We start from the raw sequence: 26,539 nt of genomic DNA on the forward strand, positions 1-26,539 counted from the left end.
ATGACAATGAAACACTTCTTGTTTTTGGTTGCTGCTGCTGCTGGCTTCCTGCCTGTTGTGATCATAAGAGTATGTGAGGATTGTATGTTTCATAATTACTTTCCAGAAAAGGATAAGAGCTAACTCTGGAACAGAACTTACTTTGTTACAGACACTGTCGTGAGGACTCTATGCCCATTACTCACCTAGTTCTCAACATAGCCCCATTAGGCAGGAACTATTCTTAATCCTGTATTACAGAGAAAAGAACGAAAGCCTAGGGAAGTTAAGTCATGTGGCCAAGGTCAGATGACTAGGAAGTGGCAGAGCACGAAAGTGAACCTAAGCAGTTTGGCTCCATGGGTCCATGCCCACTTCATTATAGCCCAGCTGGATAATTGAAAAAAGCTAAGAATTTCGAGCAGGAATTACTCCTTTATAACCTATCCATGCATTTTCCATGACTAAATGGGAAAAAAATACTTTTTTTCGCCCTGAAAAGGTATTTCAACAATATCCCAATTGAACTATCTGATTTGTGACTATTAATAAGACTCTAACACATAAAAATTAAATATAAAATGAAAGATGCCAACAAGGAGAGGAGCATGAGGAGCTGTTACCACTGGAGTCAATGCAGTCATGTGTTGCTTAATGACAGATACACCTTCTGAGAAATGCATCGTCAGGCAGTTTTGTCATTGAGTAAACGTCAGAAAGTGGACTTACACAATCCTGGATGGTATAGCCTACCACACACCTAGGTTGTAGAACACTAATCTTATGGGACCACATCCTTGCCAACACTTGACATCTTTTGATTTTAGTAATATCCCTCCTAACAGGTATGAGGTGATATCTCTTTGTGGTTTTGATTTGCATTTTCCTGACAATTAGTGAGGTTACAGACCTTTTCATATAGTATGTCTTCTTTGGAGAAATGTCTGTTCACGTCCTTTGTGTCTTTTTTAATCAAGTTTCTGTTTTGTTTTTGCTATTGGGTTGTATGAGTTCCCTATATATTTGGGATATTAACCCATTATCAGATAAAGATATATAGTTTGAAATATTTTCTCCCATTCTGCAAGTTGCCTTTTCATTTTGTTGGTAGTTTCCTTTGCTGTGCAGAAGCTTTTTGGTTTGATGTAATTCTACTTATTTTCACTTTTATTGTCTGTGCTTGCCAAGACCAATGTCAAGGAGATTTTTACCTATGTTTTCTTCTAGGAGATTTATGATTTCAGGTCTTGCATTTAAGTCTTTAATTCATTTTGAGTTGATTTTTATGTATGGTGTAAGATAAAGGCCCAATCTGATTCTTTTGCATGTGGATATCCAGTTTTAAATTTGCCAAAAGGATAGATCTTATATCAAGTGCTTTTATCACATACACAAAATAATAGCAATACTTATAATAAAAGGGGCAGGAGGAAATTTGGGGAGGTAATTAATATGTTTATGGTCTTGATGGTGAGTGATTTTTCATGAGTGTATATTTATCCCCAAACTCATTGAGTTGTACACATTAAATATGTATAACTTTTTACATGTCAATTCTACCTTAATGAAATAATTTTAAAAAAAGTAAAGTATGACCTGTTCTGTAGTACCACAAAAGAGAAGGAGGAAAGAATGAAAGCAGATACAGGCAGACTAGTAGACTGGGACAAAGAAGACAAAGCAGCTGCCCTCTGATAGCCTCTCTCTACTGAGAGAAGTAGGACATATCACAATCTATTGAGAGAGGTATATGTAATGGGGGTAAAGTGCACAAGTTCTGTGATAACATTGTGGAGAGAGACAAGATGAGTTCACCAAGCAAATGAGTAGAACTGATGAGCAGAATTAAAGGACAATTTGAGATCAGACATCCTGATTTTGGATATATCAATATTTGTCATTTTGTGTGATATTTTTCTGCCAAGAGCTCACCTGACTTAGTGCAGACAGGGGAATTTTTTGTACCTTCCAAAGTTTGGATGTTCCTGGATGGGAGTGGGTAGGTCAAAGATTCAATATTTTCGCAAGAGAGTTATTGAAATAAGAAAATATGGACAAGAAAAAATGCAAAAACAAGAGAGGGCAAATAGAGAAAGTGAAGAATGAGCTAGAAGGCTAGATTATGTTGAAAAGAGAGTGATTGACCTTAACAACTTGGAAGAACAGGAAATCCCGGTCAGGTGAGGAAATGCTTGACCAGGTGATTGGGAGGTATGGCATTTTGGAACGATCATGAGATATACGTTGTAAACATCATGGTGGGAAAATAAAGAGGCTTGAAGGAAAGGTTCAAGAAGAGTTCAAAGGCCTGAGACATCAGATGGTTGGGGATATCCATGGTCATGCTAAAGTTCCTCGAGTTGACTGCAGAAACCAGGGTGGACAGCATGAATTTGTTTCAGAAAGCCAATTTCTATGAATGACAGGAAGTGACAGGAAAACTGTTATGAGAGTAAATATTCAGAGAAGAGGCAGTAGAGCTAAATGTCATGAGTTTCACTGGAGCATGATTTGTCATAGGAACAAAGAGACTTATAATCTGGAAATAGTAAGGGGATTCTTGTGGGTTCCCAATCTCTCCCCTAGTCTAGAACAGAGCTGCCTGTGGTATGACAGGAGAATAGCATCACATGAGCGTGCTTTTGAGGAAATGATGTCTACAGGGGACAGTCTCTAGAGAGTTCTTCTCGATTCCACATTTATACCTTCTCTCCATACCCTAAAACTGTTGAAATAAAATAAATGAAAATAACTGCCTCTATATTTGAGTGAGGTATGGCACTGGGTCCTATTCATTCAGAAACTACATTGATTGTCCTGTGGTAGTTGAGAAATAAATAGATACTGCTCAAATTATACTAAACCATGTGCCACTTTTTAAAAAAAGGTATGAATTACATGTAACATATCACACACACGAAAGAAGCTGCTCTTTATAGCAATTAATGCTAACCTAAAATATTAAGGACGTTTATTTTTCTTCTTAGTAAGTTTCAGGACAAAAGATAAACAAGTTAAAAGAACAGCCACAAATTCTATAATGTAGCTGATTTGAATTCTATTTTTATACTTACACATACGGGTGCAAATATTAATGTTTTCTCACATGAATGAGATAAAGATGTAGAGTCTGAGTTGAAGGTGCTGGAGGCTTTGTACTCAATAATGAATCTCTCAGATTAGGTTCTCCCAGACATATTCCATCTGACAATGGTCAAGTGACAGTGTTTTATTTGGGAAGCAAAGAAAACATTCATTGGAGGTAGAGTGAGGAGTGCACCAAGGAAGGGAAGTCAGTCAGAAAAAGTGTGAGATCAACATTGGTTCATATTGCCCAATAAAAAGTGCTTCAACATGGCCCAAAATACCAATCACAAATTTGAAAAACCCCAATCACAGAATATCCAGTGCACTATTCTATAGACTTGAATAATGTCAGACTGACATTTAGAAATCCTCAAAATTAGCACTGGAGAAATGGAAGCTAATATACTGAGATAGTGTGGGTTAAAAAATGCTGTAGATTATCATTTATTTAATATAAAATATAAATTCATATTACGTATAGGTCTGCAAGTGACATGTTATACATGACAAATTCCACTTAAAAGAAGAGTAATTAATAATTTTCTGATAACAGGCTAAACCAGCTAGCGTTCCATATCATACACTTCTCACTGAGTTGGCAACTGTCCAAGAAGAAATTGTTACTGTACATAATACTCTCAGAAGAGGAGTAGTTCCGCCAGCCAGCAACATGCTGAAGATGGTAAGATTAATTAAACAGCAACAACAATGATGCAGTAATAGTAATGGTGTTTACTGAGATTTTATTAAGTTATAAGCACTTTTAATATGCTAAAAGTTTGGTCGTCACAAACAAACCTATGAGAGGCAGAAGAAGAAAGAGGCCCAGAGGAGGTAAGCAACTTTCCCCAAATCATACAGAGCAACGGACAAATGACAGGGCAGCTATTCCAACTCAGACAGTCTAATTTCATTCATAATGTACCCTAGGACAGTGCGTCTCAAACTCGAGGGTGCTTAAAAACCCTCTGAAGAATGTAGTAAAGCACAGGTTCCTGGGCTCCACACTCTGAGATCCTGATTTGAGAGGTCTGTGGTGGAGACCACCCCAAGCTCCCAGCCAATGCTGATGCTGAGAGTCAGTATAGTCTGTATAGCAAACCTTGTTTAACAACTTACAGAGGAATTTCATAATTGTCTTCACTGGGCAGGAGCACGGAGGCTAAGACACTCTCTATGAGTCAAGATGTCCAGATTCTAGGCTAGCTGGTGCTTCCAGATAAACAAAAGTTGGCAAATCTATTTCCCAGTTCCCTTGCATCTCATAAAAGGAGAGAGAAATTGACTTTCCACTATAAACCTGCTGTGTGAGCAGACTAGGTGCTATAAAACAAAACAAATTTAGAAAAGGCTCAGGTGTATGACTAGGATTGCATGTATTGTCTCCCAGGAGTATTGCTCAGGTTTTGGGAAACCTTATCCTGGTTCCTGGGACCCTGGATGGGCTTAAAGGAAGAAGAGTTAGAAACGGAGCAGGCTCTAGAGGACGATTCTGAGGGACAGCTTCCTCGTGGAAATGATGAAGCAGAGAAAGCAAGTGAATAGAAAAATGATCTCACAATTTATCTCTTGGACATCTTAGTCCAAAATGTTATTGGAAAAAAGCAATAAAAATCAATAGCTATCATAGGCATTCTTGCATAGTAAGTGTTGCAGCTGACATGCACAGGATGCTTACTATTCACAGGAACTCTTCTGGAACCTTATTACATTAATTCATTTATTTCTTTCAATAATTCTGTGATGTAGATAGTATTGTTATCTCCATTTTACAGATGATAAATCTGAACCTTAGAGAAATTAGGTAGCTTATCCAAAGTCATAAGTACCGGATAAGTATAGATTCAAATGCAAATAGGCCAGCTCCAGGGACCTGTTCTTAACCACTCACCTCTCTTAGGACAAACTCCTTGGTTTCCAGATGAGCAAATGAGTGCAGCCAAAAGGTATTAAAAAGGTTATAGAGTAAATTGAAAATATAGCCTCTGATTTCAGAGACTTTATTATTGTGGATTAAAGGTGAATAAATAGGAAACATTAAAACATAACATAAGAATGAATATGCTCAAGTGCTAAGGAGCAGAAGTAGGAGAGATGAAAAGGATGATAGATTATGTGCACCAGTAAAACTGAGTAACGTTTTTAAAGGGAGTATGGGAATTGAGTTGTTCCATAAACAGTGCATAGGACACAGATGAAAAGGAACTTATACAATTATAATGGGGCTGAAGAGTCAATCACAACTACCAGGCAGAGATTTTTCCAAAATAGAAAAAATTTTCTGTACATAGGATTAGAATCTGATTAAATAGAACCATTTGTTCAAGCCAGAATTCATAGCTTTGGTGCAATACCATGAATACTCACTTGTGATTTTAATCACGGATGTATCACAAAAAAGGAGTATCTTACCAACATTAATCAGAAGTAATGTCCTAGAGAGCTTCCTCAAAGAGGTCTGAACTACAGAGGGCATGTAATGAATGTTGCAGGTAGTTTACACAATAAGATAAGGAGGCTCTGAGATGGAGATTATCATGAAGGACGTTTACTGGGGAAGAATCTCCAGATTTACACCTACCTATGGAGGTAGGGAGAGAAGCAGGATGGATACTTGGAGCAGTTGGGCTGTAATGTAGTCACAGCAGAGGCCTCAGCTAGTTCTACAGAAGCTATACAACTAGGACAACCCTTTGAGTTGTCGTGACTTGGAGGGAGGTAGCCTGGCATTTACAGTTCCCGCATCTACTAGCTGTTGAATATGGACTGTCCCAGGGAAGGGATTATGCTCATGGATGAAGACAATTTTTAAAGAGGATAGACAGTAGAGCTATCTGTGGGTAGGACTCTGTAGGGGAGGAAGACATTTCCTCTACCCACTGTGGGTTCTTCTGGCCGGAGAACGAATTAAATTCACATGAGACAGAATAACAGGAGAAAATTAAACAAAGACTTATAACACGTGTACATGGGAGAGGCTCAGGCAACCTGAGCAACTCACCAAAATGGCTGAAGCCACCACCTTAAATATCACATTCAGCTAAACACAAAGGAGGATGTTGGGGGTGGGGGGAGTCAGTTACAGGAGGTTACCAGACAAGCACAATAAACAGGAAGAAGATTATTATGCAGATTTAAGTCCTTGCCTTCTGCATTGAGAAGAGCTTCTAGAGATAAGGTCATCCCCCTTATTCCTGGTACAGAGAGGCAGACACCTTTACAGATGGAGATTTCCCTTACAAATGTAAATGTCTCTTAACAAAGGGTAAGTAAATTCTACTTTTCAGTTGCTTTCTTGTCTGCAGTTTATTAAAAGTAATCAACCCCAAACAGTCTTCATGCCAAAGACATATCTTGGGGTAGCCAATTCCAGGCCCCCGCAACTCCCAACTTAAGAGGAAATAAGTGCTTCGATCCAAAAAGGGACTTGGGTAGTGCATGGTAGCATGTGTGACAAGCAATCAGCTATAACTTAGTCGATGAGTTCCAGTTCTAACCAATTGGCAACTTGGTCATAACAGGGAGGATTTTTTACTAGTGAGTGAAATGGTGGTATTCCCACTGCCAGGAGATCTTGTGCCCTAAGGGGATGTGTTGTGTCATCTCTGCTGTTTCAGTTAGACATATCCATTACTAAAACACATCTTTTCTTTAGTGAAACAATCAAACCCTACAAAGCCATGTTTTTACTTTGAGCCTAGGTTAATGAATTACTTAATTCATCTCACAGTTTAGTAAATTCATCAACTTGAGGAGTAATTCTATGAAACTAACACAGATGGCAGAATATACATATATCTGTTAAACTTCCATCATGCCAGGAAAAATAGTGAAAATCTAAGTTAGGGTGTCATCCAAAAATTATTCTAAAAAGTAGCTAAATGATTTATGTAAAAGCCTATAGTAAAAAACAAACTCCACAACTTTCTTTGGTAATGTGCTGCATGCACATATTGGGACAGTCTTTTAAGCGGATGGACACAGTGGGAGGATGAAAGCATGTTAGCGAGAACATTTGTCACAGGGTCCCCTAACTAGTGATATAGACTATCTGCCTTTCACCCTTCTTGAAGGTATATATATCCAAGAAAAGGCTTCAACTCAGCACAACTGATACACATTGAGAATTAATAGCACACCCTCTGCAGCCAGGATAACCTGGACTCCAATTCACTTCTTGCCACTTATTGTTGTGTTATCCTGAAAATGTATGCAGTATCTCTGTGCCTCAGTTTCCTCATTTCCAAATGGAGATAATAATAGTAGAACTGCTGTGGGTAAAAATGAGACACTATACATACAGAATTGGTCACGGATCCTGGCATGTAGTTTTAGCTATTGTTTTTTATTATTATTATTTATAATTTTAGATGGAGATGTGTGACACTGTGTACTTGCTTCTAATCACTGCCATCATTTATTTATTGAGCACATAGCATGAGATTTATCATATCACAATAGTATTGGATGATTGTCACATTAAAACTTTTGAACAAACTATTGAGTATGAATTATGGGTCACATTTTACAGATGAAGAAACTGAGATTCAAAGAAATTAAATAGAGTGTCAGAGGTAAAACTGCTAATGAGAGATGGGGTGGATTTCCAACCCTGGTCTGTTTTACTGGAAGCATTTACTTAAACTCTTCAACACTTCTGAGAGAGAAGCCACTTCTGAACGTTATTACCCAAATTTTGATTTTGTAAATTCAAGGGCTAAAATGATGAACTGAAAATTCTGTCTTCCTCTTCCAACCAGAATATTTAAGAGCAGTACTATTCTTCAAACTGTTATCTCATACAGTTGAAGATATGGCTAGTCTGTGGTTTTTAGAAACAGTAAACTAGAATTGTATCTGATTCTAATAAGAAATGCCAATAAGATCATGTATTTTGATTTTACTTTCATTTTACTCTCCTTTTGTAGAATTGGAGTGAAGAAGCTGCACAAAACGCCAGAAGGTTGTCCGCGCAGTGTGAATTGATAGAGAGCAAGGCAGTTGAGAGGAGAATTACAAGTAGGTATATGTCTATATGACCCACCTTTGTGCTCAGAAGTTCTCAGGGATTATTAGGTAACCTGGCAAGGGTCAGCTAAGTCATCCAGTCTATATTTCCATTTGCCCCATAAATGGCAGTGAATTGTGGCCCACAGTACTATTTTGTTCGGTATCATTAATTTTTAAAATTGGATATTCAAACTTTTTCAAATTCTAGATTCTGCTCATCAGAAGTAAAGAATCAAAGCTCTCAATATTACAGACTAATTGAGTAATACAATAATGACTGGATTAATTAGCTGGACAGCTAAAAGGTTTCCACTCTATATAGTTATCTCAGCTACCCACAACATCCACCATGGCAATATCTTTAGATTTGGAACACTAATACAATTGAGAAGTGAGTTATACCCAACTTTACTGAGCTGCCCGTAAGAACAATTTTAGCTGCTCAAAAATGAGTCCATCCCATGGCAGACACTTTAGGTGGATCACTGCTAGTTTCCAGAAAAGCCATTACTACACAAGTAATGTAGAAAAGCAATGTAGAAAAGCCATTTCTACACAAGCAGACATTAATAACATTTACGACATACTTATTACAAAGTACTTTTAAAATACTAATGAAACTTCCATATTTACAGATTTTTGGACATCCTTGCCCAATGTTTTTGAGCAGTGAATTAGCAGTGTGAGTCTTCCTACTATATTTACAGATTATTGGGCATCTTTTTCCAATGTTGTTGAGCTGTGAGTTAGCAACCTGAGTCTTCCCTTCCCCAGAGAAAGGCAGATCACTCCCGAAAACCATGTTTGATCAAGAGCTCACATCACAAGTGAATGCCTAAAGGAGCAAACGTTCATTTCAAGGTCCTTGCATGATGAATACCTCTGTGTGGCTACTTTCAAGCCATGGTCCTTGTTAACAACTCATAGGTTACTCTGATTTGTTTCACCCTTCTCCATCAGCCAAGAAGTGTAAGAGACTGAGATGTTGGCTGATCTGATTTCCAAGCTTTTACATCATATCCTACTGTCAACTTCTCACCAAACCTGAGAAACACAAGTTCATTTATTAATAAGCAAGAAAACCACCAGCAGAGAAACAGCTCAGTTTGCCTCCTCTTATAAGACATTGCTTAGATGACCAGTCAAACATTTATAAAATAAAAATGAGAAAAGCATCCTTGTGAAACATTTCCAAGGCTTTTAGAGTATGATCCTGCCCCTTTTCCTCCTTTCAGATACCTTTTGTGGAGAAAATATGCATCTGACATCTTATCCTATCTCATGGTCAAATGTAATTGGAATCTGGTTCAGTGAGTCTAAATATTTCAAGTATGGGCAATGGATATCAACAGATGATGAAGTAATAATTGAGCATTATACTCAGGTAAACTGCGTACTGGCAAATATACACATTAGTTAAGCGACTATAAGCACGTGTGGAAAATAGGTGACTGAGAACCAGGGAAACTCATTTTACCCACTTTTTACAAACACACTTGACTCACTGAGTTCCTCTTATAATTTGGAACACAGGGAAATGCGATTCCCTCAATAGATGGCTTAGAGAAAATTTTTAACCTCTTAGTTTCCTTTTTTACACGTTTGATTTCCTGGGAAGTGACAAAATCATAAAACATCAATGTCATTTATAAATTACATTTGCAATATTTGTAAAGAATGGCAATAATAATAGTGCCTTTTAATATCTCCATCTTTCTAGTTTAATTTTATGATGGTAAAATAATTTATATACACATGTATGTATATACACTATAAAAATGCCATTTTAACCATTTTTAAGTTATAGCATTAACATTCAGTGGCATTAGCTACATTCAAATTGTTATGCAAATATCACCACCATCTACTTCCAGAACTTTTCATCTTTCCAAACTAAAACTCTGTCCTCATTAAACAGTAACTCCACATTATTGCCTACTCTTCACCAGGTTCTGGCAACCACCATTCTACTTTTTGTCTCTATGAATTTGAACACTCTAGATACCTCATATAATTGGAATAACACAATATTTGTCTTTTTGTCTCTGCCTCATTTCTCTTAGTATAATATCCTCAATCCATGTTCATCCACGTTGTAGCATGTGTCAAAAATTCATTCCTTGCTAAGGCTGAACAATATTCCGTTGCATGTAAATACCACTTGTGGTTTATCCATTCATCCGCTGATGGATATTTACATTGTTTCTACCTTTTGGCTACTGAGAACAACACTACTATAAACATTGATGTACAAATATCTGTTCGTATCCTGCTTTCAATTCTTTTGGGTATACACCCAGAAGTAGAATTGCTGAATCATGATAATTCTAGGTTTGATTATTGGAGAAACTGGCATACTGTCTTCCACAACAGCTGCACCATTTTACATTCCCAGCAGCAAAGAAATTTCCAATTTCTTCACATCCACAGTGTATTGGTCTGCTAGGGCTGCCACAACAAAATACCACAGACTGGGTGGGTTAAACAACAGAAACTTGTTTTCTCACAGTTCTGGAGGCTGATAGTCTGTGACCTTCTGGAGCATAGTCAGTTTCTGTGAGAGCTCTCTTCCTGGCCGGTAGACAGCCATCTTCTCACAATGTCCTCACATACACTTTCCTCTGTGCCTGCATGCAGAGAGAGAAGAGAGAGCAGACTCTGGGGCCTTTTCTTATGAAGACACTAATCCTATCAGATCATGGTGCCCCTCTTATGACTTCATTTAACCTACATTAATTCCTTGAAGACTCCATCTCCAAATAGAGCCACACTGTTGGGTTAAAGCTTCAGAATATGAATTTTGGGAGGACGTAAAAATTCAGTTGATAACATACATATGCTTTTTATATTTTATGTTGTTTTTTGTTTGTTTTATAATAGCCATTCTAATAGGTGTAAAGTGGTATTTCACTGCGGTTTTGACTTACGTTTCTCTAATGATTACTGATGTTGAGCACTTTTCATGTGCTTATCAGCCATTTGTATATCCTCTTTGGAGGAATGTCTATTCCAGTCTTTTGCTCATTATTTAATCAGGTAGTTTGTTTTTTGTTGTTGAGTTGTAAGATTTCTTTATACATTCTAGATGTCTATCCTTTATCGAGTATATGATTTAAAAATATTAATTTCTATTACATGGATTGCCTTTTCACTCTGATGATAGTGACCTATGATGAACAAAAGTTTTAAATTTTGATGAATTTCAATTGTTCTATTTTTTTCTTTTATTGCCTGTATTTCTCTTGTCATATCCAAGAAATCATTGCCAAATTCAATATTATGAAGTTTTCCCCCTATATTTCCTTCTAAAAGTTTTACAGTTTCAGCTCTTACATTTAGATCTTTGATTCTTTTTGAGCTAATTTTTTATATGGTGTAAGGTAGGGTCCAACTTCATGTATTGCCATGTGGATATCCAGTTTCCAAAACATTATTTGTGGTAAGACTATCCTTTTCCCATTGAATGGTCTTGGCACCCTTGTTGAAAATCATTTGACCATATGTGTAAGGGTTTATTTCTGGCTTCTCTGTTCTATTCCATGGGTTTTTATATATCTATCATGATGACAGTACCACACTGCCTTGATTACTGTTGCTTTGTAGTAAAGTTTGAAATTAGGCAGTGTACGACCTCCAACTTTCTTCTGCACTTTCAAATTGTTTGCCTATTTGGGGTCCCATGAGGTTCCATAGGAATTTTAGGATGAATTTTTCTATTTCTGAAAAGAAAGTCATGGGATTCTGATAGGGATTGTGCTCAATCTGTAGACTGCTTAGAGTAATACTAAGTAAAGTTAAAAATATTAAGTCCGCCAGCCGATGAACATTGGATGCCTTTCTCATTATTTGAGTCTTCTTTAATTTCTATCAGCAACGTTTTCTACTTCTTAATATATAAATCTTTCACCTCCTTAGTTAGGCTTATTTCTAAGTATTTTCTTTTTGATGCTATTTTGAATAGAATTGTTCTCTTAATTTCCTTTTCAGATTATTCACTACAAGTGTATAGAAACACAATTGATTTCTGCATGCTGATTTTGTACTCGGCAGACTTGCTTAATTTCTTTATTAGTTCTAACAATTTTTTTGTGGTATTGTCAGGGTTTTCTACGTGTAAGATCATGTTATCTATGAACAGAGATAATTTTACTCTTTCATTCCATATTGGATGACATTTATTGCTTTTTCTTTCCTAATTGCTCTAGCTAGGACATACCGTGCTATGTTTCATAGAAGTGGCAAAGGCCAGGATCCTTTTCTTGTTCCTGATCTTAAAGGAATAATTTCAGTCTTTCACCATTGAGTATAATGTTAGCAGAAAGGTTTATATGTATAGCCTTCATTATGTTGAGACAGTTTTCTTTTATTACTAGTTTTTTGAGTGTTTTTATCATGAGAAGGTGTTGAATTTTGTAAAATGCTTTTTTTGCATCAATTGATATGATCATGTGCTTTTTTCCCTAATCTTTCTATTAATGTGGTGGACTACATTGACTGATTTTTATATGTTGAGCCATCCTTATTTTACAGCAATAAGTCCCACTTGGTCATAGTGCATAATCCTAGGCTTCTGAATTTAGTTTTCTAGTATTTTGTTGAGTTTTGCTTCATCTTATAAGAGATACTGGTCTATAGTTTTCTTTTTCTTGTAGCATCTTTGTCTGCCTCTGGTATCAGACTAATGTTGGCTTCATAAAATGAGTTAGGAAGTGTTTCCTCATCTTGAAATTTTTAGATGGCTTTAAAAATTACTCGTGTTAGTTCTTCTTTAAATATTTGATATACTTCTCCAGTGAGGCCATCAGAGCCAAAACTTTTCTTGATGGAGAGGTTTCTGACTACTTTTGATCTTTTTGACACACCAACTCTTGGTTCAATTGATTTTCTATGTTTGTTTTTCTATTGTCTATTTTGTTTATCTTTACTCTGATATTTATTATTTAAGTTACTTGATTATTTTCTTTTTTTCTTAGTTAATCTTGCTAAAGATTTGTCAATTTTGTTGATCTTTTTGAAGAACCAACTCTGGGTTTTATTGATTGTCTCTATTGTTTTTCTATCTCCGTTTTGTTTATCTCTGCTCTAATCTGTTTTTTCCTTCCTTCTGAGAAGTTTGCATTTAATTTGTTCTTCTTTTTCTGGTTTCTTAAGGTAAAACTTACATTGTTGACTTGCAATCTTATTTTTTTAATATAACCATTAATAGCTATGCATTTTCCTCTTAGCACTGTTTTTGCAGTTTCCACTAAGCTTTAGTATGTCGTGTTTTCAATTTCATTTGTGTAAAGACATTTTCTAATTTCCCTTGTAACTTCTTCTTTCCCTGTTGGTTTCTTAAGAGTGTTTTGTTTAATATACACATATTTGGATTTTTTAATGTGAATTTTCTAGTTTTCATTCAGCTTTTGATTTCTATTTTCATCCCATTGTAATTAGAAAAGATATTTTATTATATTACAACTTTTTAAATGTATTAAGACTTGTTTGGTAGCCTAATATATAGTCTACCTACCCTGAAATATTTTCCATGTATGCTTGAGAAAAATGTGTATTCCATTGGTACTAGCTGGAGTATTCTGTATGTCTTACTTTTGTCATTTTAGGAATGTTTCTGTATGTCTTATAGCTTTTTTGTCCCTTATTTTACTGTTCTTTTGGCTTAGTGGATTTTTTTGTAGTGGCACATATTGATTCTTTTCTCATTTCTTTTTGTATATACAGTATAGATATTTTCTTTTTGGTTAACATGGAGATTATATGTAACATCTTAAAGTTATAATAATCCATTTTAAGCTGATATCAACTTCCCTTGCATACCAAAACTACTCATTTACAGTTCCAACTCTCCACTTTATCTAATCATCAAACATTATTTCTTTATATGTTGCACACCTATTAAAATAGATTTATTATTTTTTTAAGCATTTGTCTTTTAAATCTCATAGAAAATAAAAGATGACACTACAAAACAAAATCATAACAATGCTGGTTTTCACATTTGTCTGTGTATTTACTTTACTGGAGATTATTACATTTTCATGTGACTTCCAGTTACTGTCTAGCATCTTTTCATTTCAACTTGAAGGATTCCCTTCAGAATTGTTTGTCAGGCAGGTCTGGTGGTAATGAACTCCCTCAGATTTTGTTTTTCTGAGACTATCTTAATTTCTCCCTCATTTTTGAAGGTTAGTTTTACTAGATATAAGTTTTAGGTTAACTTTTTTTTCTTTTATCACTTTAAATTTATCACCCCACTGTCTTCTGTCCTGTAAGTTTTCTGCCGAGAAATCCTCTAGTAGTCTCATTAGAGGTTCTCTGTGCATGATGAGTCATTGTTCTCTTACTGCTTTTAACATTCTCTCTTAGTCTTTGGTTTTTGAGAATTTGAATATAATGTATTTTGGTCTTGGTTTTATTCTACTTGGAGATCATCAAGCTTCTTAGGTTTGTAGATCCATGTGTTTCCTCAAATTTGGGAAATTTTCAGCCATAATTTCTTCAAATAATTTATCTACACTTTTCTCTCCATATATTCTTCAGGGAATCCATAATATATACATATTGGTCCACTTGATGATATTCCATAAATCCTTTAGGCTCTGTTTACTTTTCCTCATTCTTTTTTCTTTTTGCTAGTTGGACTTGATAATTTCAAATGACCAGTCTTCAAGTTTATTGATCCTTTCTTCTGCTTGTTTAAATATGTTCTTGATCACCTCTAGTGAATTTTTCAGTTCAGTTATTGTATTTTGAAACTCTAGAAGTTGTGTTGGTTCTCCTTTTTAAAAACAATTTCAATCTCTGTTGATATTTTCATTTTTTCATATATTATTTCCTTGATTTCCTTTAGTTCTTTGTTTTTTCTTTAGCACTTTGAGCATATTTAGCACAGTTGTATTAGTCTTTGTCTAGTAAGCCTAACACCTGTGCATATTCAGGGATGGTTTCTAGGATTTCTTTTGTTTCTTTGAATGAACCATGTTTTCCTCTTTGTATGCCTTGTGATTTTTTTTTCTTGTTGAAAGTTGGGCATTAAAGAAAAAGAGCCATCTCTCCTAGTCTTTGAGACTGGTAGGGAAGACCTTGACTAATTAGCAGAACATACTTTGAGACTAGGGATCAGTCCAGTTCTCATGTTTTTTTCTGAGCACATATCTTGTCAGAGACTGTGCCTGTGATTTTTTCCCAATTCTCCCAAATACACAGCTTCTTTTAAATGTCTTTATTTCCCACAGTATCTCATCCCAGTTTGTTCTCAGCACTTTACATGTTTTATAGTATTCCTTTACCCATAATCTCTAGCTGCAGGTATTAGTGAGCCTCTAGTTTCTCTTCAGCTATCATAAGCTACACCCATTGTTTCCCACAGCTGTTCCTAACCTGAGATCTGAGTTATGTCACAGTTCCCCATGTAAGCTCTAAGTCAGGCAAAACAGAGAACAGCCCTTGAGGCAGCCCATAGAGAGATTAGAACATTGTAAACAAAGTCCTCTCTACTTCCTCCAGCCCAAGTCAGGAAACCAGGACTAAGCCACTTCCTCCCAACCATGTTATGCCATGCCAGGGAGGAGATGTGTCAAGGACAAGTAAAAAATCATGAAATTTCCTACCATTTTGATTGTGGCTTTTTCTTGATTTGGTGTGTACTTGGTTGCTATAGATCTTTGACTGTTTTCCAGAGTTCCTATAAAGTTGTTTTAGCCAGGTTCTAGTAGTTTTTTTTTTAATGTATACATAGGAAGATGAGGGCTTAGAACTTCCTAATCCACCATCTTGCTGACGTCACTCTTCTTTCCCCAGTTTTTTATTTGAAAGTATTTCAAGTCTACAAAAAGGTTTCAATAAAGGTATAATAAATACCCTTACTACTTAGATTCACAAATTCTTAAAATTTTGTCAAATTTGTTTTATATCTCTATAAAAATATAAACTTTTTTTGAACCCTTTGAAAGTAAGTTACAGATATCATAACACTTGAACTTCAGTATGCCAACATGTATTTCCTATTTATAAGAGCAGTGTACTATAAAACTACAATATCATGTCTATATCTAAGAAAACAAGTATTAATTCAGTAATATCATCTAATACCCATTCCATCTATAATTTTCTCCAATTGTTCCAATAATATTATCCCTCCTTTAGTTTTTTACGACTTTTTAGAGCACCTAAGCTACTTGTATTCTAGAACACATATTCTGAATTTGTCTGATCGTTTCTTTATTATCAGATTTAAGTTAAATCTTTTGGCAAGAATAGGAAAGATAATGTTCTGTAACTTTTTTGAATATTATCAGAAGACTCACTTGTCAGGGTGACCATGTAGTTGGTTATGCTAAATTTTGTTGAATTAGTTAAAATGATGACCATCTGATCTCTCAATTGTAATGATACTTTGGAAAAAATAAATAAACTATAGGAAAACAATTTGAGATCATGTGAAGATCTTACTCCCCAACAATCTTTTTTCTGCTCATTTAGCTGCCATTGATGATCTTTCCTGAATCAATTATTACCTTTAAAGTCGTATAATGCTGGTTTTCTATTTATCATTCATTCTTCATTTATTAACAGTCTCTCTATCCTGTTCCCTCTCCTTTTCTGTCTCTCAGAATCACTACAGACTCACGAGTTGTTTTAATTCAATGTGATAAGTAGATGCTCACATTGTTCCTTATTTGGCTAATGAAGCCATTTTAAGTCACTTATTGTGCTTTTTTTGGGCCATGACTTCATTAGCTTTTTGCATCCCTTGACCCAGATTGGTAAATTTTCCAGCATTGCCTTGTCTTTTTCCTATTTCAGATAGAGGCCAACCATTTCTCCAAGGAGTTCTATTTAATTTTAGTGTGGAATAATATTCAGAAAGCAATATCTAGGATCTGGGTGTGTTCAAGGACAGAGGAAAGACTAGGAAAGGAGTCACAAAAGGAGGCTGGAACATGATAAACAGAAGAGTGGAAGGAGATGAGAACAGAAAGGAAGTGGGGTCATATCATTGGAGCCTTATTAGCTATTATAAAGTTTGTGTTGTATTTTAAATGTAGTAAGAAGTCATTGAGCAGGTAAATGATTTAACCTTATTCATGTTTTTAAAAGATCATTGGGGGGCTGGCCCCGTGGCCGAGTGGTTAAGTTCGCGCGCTCTGCTGCAGGCAGCCCAGTGTTTCGTTGGTTCGAATCCTGGGCGCGGACATGGCACTGCTCGTCAGACCACGCTGAGGCAGCATCCCACATGCCACAACTAGAAGAACCCACAACGAAGAATACACAACTATGTACCGGGGGGCTTTGGGGAGAAAAAGGAAAAAATAAAATCTTTAAAAAAAAAAAAAAAAAAAAAAAAGATCATTGGGCTGCAGTGTAGAACATAAGCTAGTTCTACAGAAATGACTTTGAATATCTGATCCAGGTGGGTTATTTTCCGGAAAAATATGAATTAGCAAAACTCACCCATAATAGATATTTTTAAACACTTAAAATGCAATAAAATAAAAAATTGGAAAAACAACTACTGTCTCCAAAGCAGAAGACTCAGATGTGACTATTGATGAGTTTCACAAGATCAAAAATAAAATATATTTAAAACAACCCCTATTCAAAATCGATGTTAAAAGCTGACAAAGATAGAACATTTAAAAATTGTAGACTTAATCACTAATGGATAGCGTTGCAGAAATTCTAAATAAAATATTAGCAAATAGCATTCTTCTTTTAGAATTTATACCCTTGGATAAAAGATTATGTGCCTGGAGTCTATAACATTAAACTATTCATATAATTTGTTTATCAAACATTAAGGGGGTAAAAATAACATTTTCACCCAGAGAGCTAAAAATTTGTGACATCAATTCCTACCTTCCATTTCTTTCAGATAAAAGTGGACTAAAGCCACTATTTCCATCACAAGAGCATTAACTCTCATCAGTCTGAGATACTAACTTAATATTTTCTCTTTCATACACTTAAAAATTTTATTATTCAGTTCCAACCATACACCTATGATGTAGAAGATAGTATTATTACATCTCACTTTACAAATAAGAAAATGAAATTTCAAAACATAAAGCAAACTGGTAAATACCATCCCACCAGGAAGTGGTGGAGACAGAATTTAACGTGAGTCATTTTGCCACAAAGCCAACTCATTACTCTACACCAAGCCTGGGTTCTAATGATTGAGTAAAGTTCCTTCCATGCTTCAATTTTTATATAACCACCAGGCAGCCTTCATCATGTTATCTGATTTTCCATATAGATTTGATAAAAAGGGAATGAGCAAGTATCAGTGGTGTGCATATGCATGTGTGTTTTCTAGACACATAGGAATCTTTCTAATAACTCATGATCAAAGCATCCTTAAAGCAACTGTGTTTATTTTCAACCATGGATAACAATATTGTAATCATTTAGCAAAATTTCAAATTATTAATAAAATAACCTCTTTATCTTTGCAGCTTGTTTGGGCCACTTCTTACCTCATTGGCTGTGGAATATCATCATGCTCCAAAAGAAGGTCAACTCAGTATCTCTACGTTTGTCACTACTGTCATGAGTATGTATTATACAGCTTGGTTTCACACAGCTTTTAGAAATATATCCCCCTCACATAATCTAGCTTCTCAAACTTTATAAAAGAAAACTCAAATAAAGATTCTATTTCAGTTAAGCAGAACTTAGTTATATAATATCATTTAGACAATGCCTAAAACGTTACACACACACACACACATACACACACACACACTCACACAGGTGTTTTCACTTAAATATTTTTTCTAAATAAATCTATATCTCATTAATAGAATGTTCAAGTTCAGAAATATTACCAGTAGTCTTGCTATGTGTCATTGAATCTTCAAGTAGTATTAGTTAAGAGAACCAAATTTGAGCCAGCTTACACAAAGAAAGAAGATTTACTTCAACATTGAAAGACTATTTTTAGAACACAAGGGCAGAAATGCAGTAGAATATCAAGAATGAATATACAGGAGAAGCCAAGTGTTCTTGTATTTAGCTTTTTAGTCTAACTATTGGTATATGTCTTTTCTTTATAAATTAAGTTTTCATGTTGTCAAAGGGGTGAGTAACAATTCCTAGAAGAGATAATCCGATTGCTTCAGTGAGGAGCTGGTGTGCTTCTTTGCCCCATCAACTGTGCTTATATGAGTTCCAAGCATCGTGCTTAACCACTGTCTCCCATGTGCGTAGCACAATAAAAGATGTTCAATATGAATCAATGAAAATGATTTATCTGATAATACACTACCATATTTACACTTTAAATGAGATCTCCAATATTACTATACATTCAATAAATATAACATACTCATATAACAGCTCTATATGAGTTATTTTCTGGTCTTGTCATGTCGTTACTTCAGTAGATATTTCTTGTGATTCTATCTATATAATTAGGGCTGAAGACAGTAAGATTTCTTTGCATCTATAACATATCGATTGTACTAAATCTTTGCAGGGGCTGGCGGTCTGTGGTGAACTTTTAACAATACAAAAGAAAAAAAGTGGAGCTATGATAGGAGAATTTTCTCAGCCAAACACTAAGCCAAGTGTCTCACAAAATCCCTTACTGAATGAAGTAGTCAGTTTCTTTTATAAAGTAAAATTTTAACAGCTCAGATATCAAAGAGAAAAATATCAAACAGAATATTATTTCAACCAGAACATTTACTTTATTTTTACTGATATTAAGTAAGAATCAACTGTAAGCCACATTATTTTCTTAGATATCTTCAGTTAAGACTGTCTTCTCTGAAATTTCAAATTAGCTCAGAACTGGAAATTCTCATCTACTCTCACTCTCCCCCAACTCTAACACTTTAAATTTAGCCCTGCTGATGTACTTTCATCTTTTATAACACTCCATGTGTTTCTACAAAAGACACTAACATATATCAAGTTTCTCATGACATGGTGCAAGATGAAATTAGAACATCTTCAATTTGAGTCACTTAAAATTTTTCTTAACATTGTTGAGAACCGTGTTCTTTTGCATGACTGTTTACCAAGTCCTTATGGGTATAAAAAACAAAAGTATCCTATTGTGAGTGGCTTGAAAGCCCTCCTGCTTGTTGGGACTTGACTGTTACGGTCTCAGTCCCGTTAGAACTTGACTGTCCGAAGAGGTGCAAATTGCCTCAAAATGTTGTTAGGACCCCAGAGTCATGTGTTGTACATGCAAAAGAATAAGTTAGCATCATTATAAGTCTAGAAATCTTAAACCTGTCTCAAAGATTATCATCATTAGGGGCCGGCCCCGTGGCCCAGTGGTTAAGTTCGCACAATCTGCTTCAGCGGCCCAGGGTTTTGCCAGTTCAAATCCTGGGCACAGACATGGCACTGCTCATCGGGCCATGCTGAGGCGGCATCCCACATGCCACAACTAGAAGGACCCACAACTGAAAATACATAACTATGTAGCGGGGGGCTTTGGGAGAAAAAGGAAAAATAAAATCTTAAAAACAAAAAAGATTATCATCATTATATACAAGCGGTTTTCAAAAACTGTTTTAAAGTTGATTGTAATAGAGAGTAAAATGTTATATGCATTTTCCAAACATCAGCTTTATTAGCCACTTTTTTCTTTATTCTTTTTTAAGGGGAAATGATCCCGACAAAAAGAACGTGCCTTATAATATGGGAACTCCGTGTAAAGACTGTCCAAATGACTGTGAAGATAGACTTTGTAGTAAGTTTTACATCTCAGTTTGCGTAATGATGGCTGTTGATCCGGGGGCCATCTGTACTTCAAATCAAGCGTTTAACAATATTGCACTTTTCTAGCCCTTTCATCTCAATCCTCACACTTGAAATATCAGCATTATTTCTGATTTCCCTTTCCCCATCCCCAGTGTGACCAAGAAGACCATTAATTAAATCCATGGGAATGGAAATTAGAATGTTTAGGTCTACACACTCAAGTACCTACCTTAAAGCTTAAAGACCTTAGTAGGGGCACCCCGGATAAGATGTTAATCTAAGCATAAATTTTTCTCTGCTTTAGAAAAAGTTTCTGGGCTCTCTTACTGTGGCCCCAAAATTAGACACGTTGTTTTCAGGTTACCAGTGTTCTCAGATTGCTTGCCGCTCAATAATTCTCTACCTATCTGACCACTTATTATGGCATATAATTTCCTACAAAGTGATCCTTATTCTTCCAGGTTCTCACTGACACATCAGAAGAGATTAGCTGATGATTACACTCTACCCTTAAGTACTTCCTTTTATTTCTAATGTAAATCTTACCTACAATGTACTATTAACCAAATGGGTTCCATTTACATGTTCATTCCCTTAGATAGCAAAAGTTCCTTTTTCTAGAGCCTCCTGCAAAAGTAATTCCTTAATTTGGGGATAATGTTGACAAGGCAATTTTCAATAAATTTGTAGAGAAAGAACGAACCCAGAAAAAATCTTTCTTCAGACTTGGAAGGCTACAAGGCTTATTTTCCTTCATCTGCTCAGGTTGTCACTGTTTGCTTTTAAAGTAAGGAAAATGAATTCTTTGTTTTTCTTTTTCTCACTCTCTCTTTCTCTATGTAGATGTGTATAGAGAGAGAGATCTAGATATCTATTCTCTTTTCTCCCTCATTCTCTTTCATTCTCTCTCTCTTTTCCTCTTTCTCTCACTTTCAACTTCACTTTTTAGACTCCATTTCTGAAAAGAAATGTAGTTGGAGAAAGACAAACTACCTACTAATTATCTGTGATGGGGGTAATGGGATACGATTTTTACCAAAAGATAAAAGCAATGTTTACAATGGTATGAAAAATGTAATAGAAGTAAAATGAGAGTAGGAAAGAGAGAAGTATTACTCAAGAAGATTGAATCTCTGGCATAGAAGAAATACATCTTAAGCCCTTTAGTCATCCATAAATGTATGAGAAGATGACAGATACTAAAGAAAGATCCATATCTAAGATTGGGACACACTGGAGTGGAAATAATGCTAGAAATATAAGACCTGCATATGCAGATATAATCAGTTGAGTATAATTCAAGTAAATTTTATGAAAACAAAACTTCTACTTATAAAATAGAGGAAATTATATAAATTACTGTGATTTATATAATGCACACAATATAACTGCAGCAAAAGCAGTTCTAAGAGAAAAATTCATAGCAATAAATACCTATATTAACAAAAAAGAAAGAGCTCAAATAAACGTTAACTATATGCTTCAAGGAACTACAAAAAGAAGAACAAACTAAGCTCAAATTTAGTAGAAGGAAGGAAATAAAAAGGATCAGAATGGAAATACATGAAATGGAGACTAAAATGACAATAGAAAAGAGCAATGAAACTAAGCTGTTTTTTGAAAAGATAAACAAAATAGAAAAACCTTTAGCTATACTTACCAAAAAAAGAAAGAGAGAAAACTCAAATGAGCAAAATTAGAAATGAAAGAGAAGAAATTACAACGGATACCACACAAATAAAAAACATCAGAAGAGACTACTGTGAAGAAATTGGACAATTTAGAAGAAATGGATAAATTCCTGGAAACACATAATCAACTAGGACTGAATTGTGAAGGAGTAAAAAATCTGAACAGACTCATTACTCATAAGAAGATTGAATCACTAATCAAAAAACCTCTCAACTAAGAAACATCCAGGATCAGATGGCTTCGCTGGTGATTCTAGAAGACATTTAAAAAAGAATTAATACCAACACCTCTGAAACTCTTCCAAAACACTGAAGAGGAGGGAACACTTCCAAACTCATTTTATGAGGCAAAAATCAGACAAGGACACTACAATAAAAGAAAACTACAGGCCAATATACCTGATGAAGCTAGGTGCAAAAATCTCAAGAAAACATCAGCAAACCAAAGGTAACAATACATTAAAAGGATCATATGCCGTGATCAAGTGAGATTTATTCCAGGAGTGCAAGAATGGTTCAACATCCACAAATCTGCCAGTGTGATACACCTCACTAACAAAATGAAGGATAAAAGTCATATGGTCATCTCAATAGTTGCAGAAAAAGCACCTGACAAAATCCAATATTATTTCATGATAAAAATTCTCCACCACTGGAGATAGAGGCAACGTATCTCAACATACAAAAGGTTATATATTACAATCCCACAGCTAACATCATATTCAACAGTGAAAAATCGAAAGCCTTTCCTCTGAGATCAGGAAGAAGACAAGGATGCCTACTCTTGCCACTTTTATTCAATATAGTGCTGGAAGTCCTAGCCAGAATATTTAGGCATGAAAAAGAAATAAAAATCATCCAAATCAAAAAGGAAGTAAAACAGTGTTTATGTGCAGATGACATGACATTATATGTAGAAAACCCTAAAGACTTCACTAAAAAACTAGTTGAATTAATAACTGAATTCAGTAAAGTTGCAAGATACAAAATCAATATGCAAAATACAATTGCCTTTATGTGCACTAACAATAAACTATCAGAAAGAGAAATTAAGAAAACAATCCCAGTTATAATTGCATCAAAAAATACCTAATTTAGAATTAATTTAAATTAATTTAGAATAAATTTAACTAAGGAGGTGAAAAATCTATACACTGAAAATTATAAGACACTGATGAAAAAAACTGAAGACACAAACAAATGGGAAAATATTCTATTTTCAAGGATTGGAAGAATTAATAACGTTAAAAAAGGCATACAACTCAAAGCTATCTACAGATTCAATGCAATCCCTATCAAAATTCTAATGGCATTTTTCACAGAAATAGAACAAACAATCCTGAAATTGTTATGGATGCACAAAAGACCTCAAATAGCCAAAGCAATCTTGAGAATGAATGAAAGTTTATCCCTTTATATACAGCTTATGATGTTGATGATTTCAGAATGACGTTATAACTGATAAGTATGATTTATCTCCAATCTGCTTAGATATAGTCCTACCAGAAAAAGTGATGAAAGAAATCTGTTTAACATCAAACCAGACTTTAATCTTCTTTGCTTTAATAACTGACCCCATTTAACTCATTAGCTGTCTTCTATTCTGATTTTACTAGCTCGTGATAATCAAAATTAATTAGCTATCCTTAATAAATTTTATGTTTATGTCTTTAAGGAGATGATCTCTTTTCTCAGTGACTGTGATTTCTTGAGATAATATTACGCAAATATGTTTTGTTCTTTCAGCTAACCCCTGCCTCTACTATGATGAATCCAATAAGTGTAAGACACAAAAAGAAGCTCTTGGATGTAGCCACTTGTCAGTTAAACTGTTCTGCAAAGCTACTTGTCTGTGTGACACTGAGATAAAATAACCTTTGTTATTCGCAACTGTAATGTGCTGTTGGGGAAACGTCTACTAGATTATATCTTTTACTTTACTTGCTTCAGTAGCTTCTGCTGAATTTCTTTTGGTTTTAATTGCACTCAAAATCCTAATTTTCACTAATCATCTATGGGCATCAGATATTTACATCAATGCCCCCAACTTCTGTCCTGATACATCCTCATGTAAAGTCTTAAACTTTCTTCCTGCTGGAGTGAAAGATCCATTTCAACACCTTTCTCATCTTTAAATGATGTGCCTTGTCGTGCATAAGTTGTCATAACTCAACTGATGGTATGACGGGGCCCCTCAAGAACCACCTGTGCTGGTGGAGGGTCTTCCATGTTTAACTCCTCCCTCTGCTCTCCTGTGTCTCCAGCCACCCTGATATTTGTCTTCCCTGCACAACTTAACATGCACTAGCAATTCTTCACTTCTTAACTTTGCTTCTACTTTAGATCAATCATTAAAATAATCCACAAAGCACACAGAGAGTCCAGTCTTCTTACTTGCAAGGTAAATATTGTTGAATTGAAAGTAGTTTAAACATCTCATTGTTTCATTGTCATATCTATACACGAGTGTAAATCAGGAAAAAACAAAAACTGTGTCCTTAAATTAACCAAATATGTATTCTACAGTGATTACACACAAGGTGTGATCCATATATAAAGGATATTGTCTCCCTCATTTCAAATGAGGGGTAAATATTAGTGAATCTGAACATTACAGAAACCTGGTGAAGTGTATGGCTACACAGAGAGCCCAGTGCCTGGTATTTTGTTTTCATTTTTGGGTTTTCTTTTTTCATAAATGTGCCCTTTCTTTCTGAAATTTTATATAAAAGAAAATTCCCTAGGTTTCCTCCGTTTGTCCTATCACATATAACAAAGAGGCAGTAGAAACCAAGTTTCACTTCAAGGTGAGAATTAGTTGTGTGACCCTAAATAAGCTTCATATGCCAAATATCTCCAAGGAAATGTGATACAAATTACAGTGCAATTTTTTGAATGCTTCCCAACTCACCCCCATGGCTGCAGCTTACCAGGAGTCTTTATAGACACAGCAGCACACTTACTCACAGAATGACATCTCATGGGATTTTCCAGGGGCACGGTCATGGGGAGTGCCATGACTGGACTCAGGATCTGGAATGCACTGTTCTGCTAAAACCAGATGTGTGTGTGTGTGTATATATATACTAATGAATGTCCAGAAGACCTGTGAAACAAAGGCGGTAAAGAGCATGATTGAGGACAAAAATCTGACGAGGTTGTTCGTTTAATAACGGAGAGCAAATGAGCACAAGTATGGATCCAGATTACAGGGAAACTTGAAGGAAATCCAACCTGAATGATTTGGATTTGATGCCATGGGTAAAGGTAACACATTCCTGATTCTCAATTTTAAGAGCTGTACAATACTATATATATATATACAATAATATATATATAGTGAAATAATTACCACAATAAATTTAGTTAACAATCATCACCTCACATAGTTACAAATAATTTTTTCTTGTGATGAGGACTTTTAAGGTCCACTTTCTAGCCACTTTCAAATATACAATACAGAATTGCTAACTACAGTCACCATGTGTACATTACATCCACAGAACTTATTTAACTTGTAACAGCAAGTCTGTGCCTTTGACCACCTTCGCAAACAACCCCTACCCCTCACCCCTGCCACCACTCCTCACCACTCAATTCTGCTAGATACCAATCTGTTCTGTTTCCATGAGTTCAGTTTTTTTAGATCCCACGTATAAGTAAGATCATATGGTATTTATCTTTTTCTGACTTATTTCACTTCATATAATGCCCTCAAAGTCCATCCATGTTTTTCAAATCGCAAGATTTCATTCTTTTTTAATGGTTGAACAATATTCTGTTATATATATTCTTACATATATATATATATCTCTCACTTTTTTTATCCATCATCCATTGATGGAAATTTAGGTTGTTTCCATTTCTTAGCTATTGGAAATAATGCTGCAAAGAACACGGGGGTGCAAATATCTTTTTGAGTTAGTGTTTTCATTTTCTTTATTTATTCTTGAAATACTCAGAATTGAAATTGCTGGATCATATGGTAGTTCTGTTTGTAACTTTTTTAGGAACCTCCGTACTATTTTCCATAGTGGTTGCACTAGTGTACA

The 26,539-nt window shown here is 35.3% G+C and overlaps 1 protein-coding gene across 1 annotated transcript; it reads left to right on the plus strand.

Annotated features, from left to right (window-relative positions):
• CRISP1 (cysteine rich secretory protein 1) lies at positions 1 to 24,361 on the plus strand. The gene is made up of 7 exons (XM_046639007.1): positions 1 to 69; positions 3,620 to 3,748; positions 7,995 to 8,085; positions 9,312 to 9,460; positions 18,534 to 18,631; positions 20,697 to 20,785; positions 24,234 to 24,361. Exons 1-7 carry the CDS (start codon positions 1 to 3, stop codon positions 24,359 to 24,361), a joined length of 753 nt encoding a protein of 250 aa, XP_046494963.1.
• Positions 24,362 to 26,539: the final 2,178 nt, after the last annotated feature.

This window comes from Equus quagga, chromosome 15 (genome assembly GCF_021613505.1).
Source record: "Equus quagga isolate Etosha38 chromosome 15, UCLA_HA_Equagga_1.0, whole genome shotgun sequence".
In the NCBI taxonomy this organism is placed as follows: Eukaryota; Metazoa; Chordata; class Mammalia; order Perissodactyla; family Equidae; genus Equus; species Equus quagga.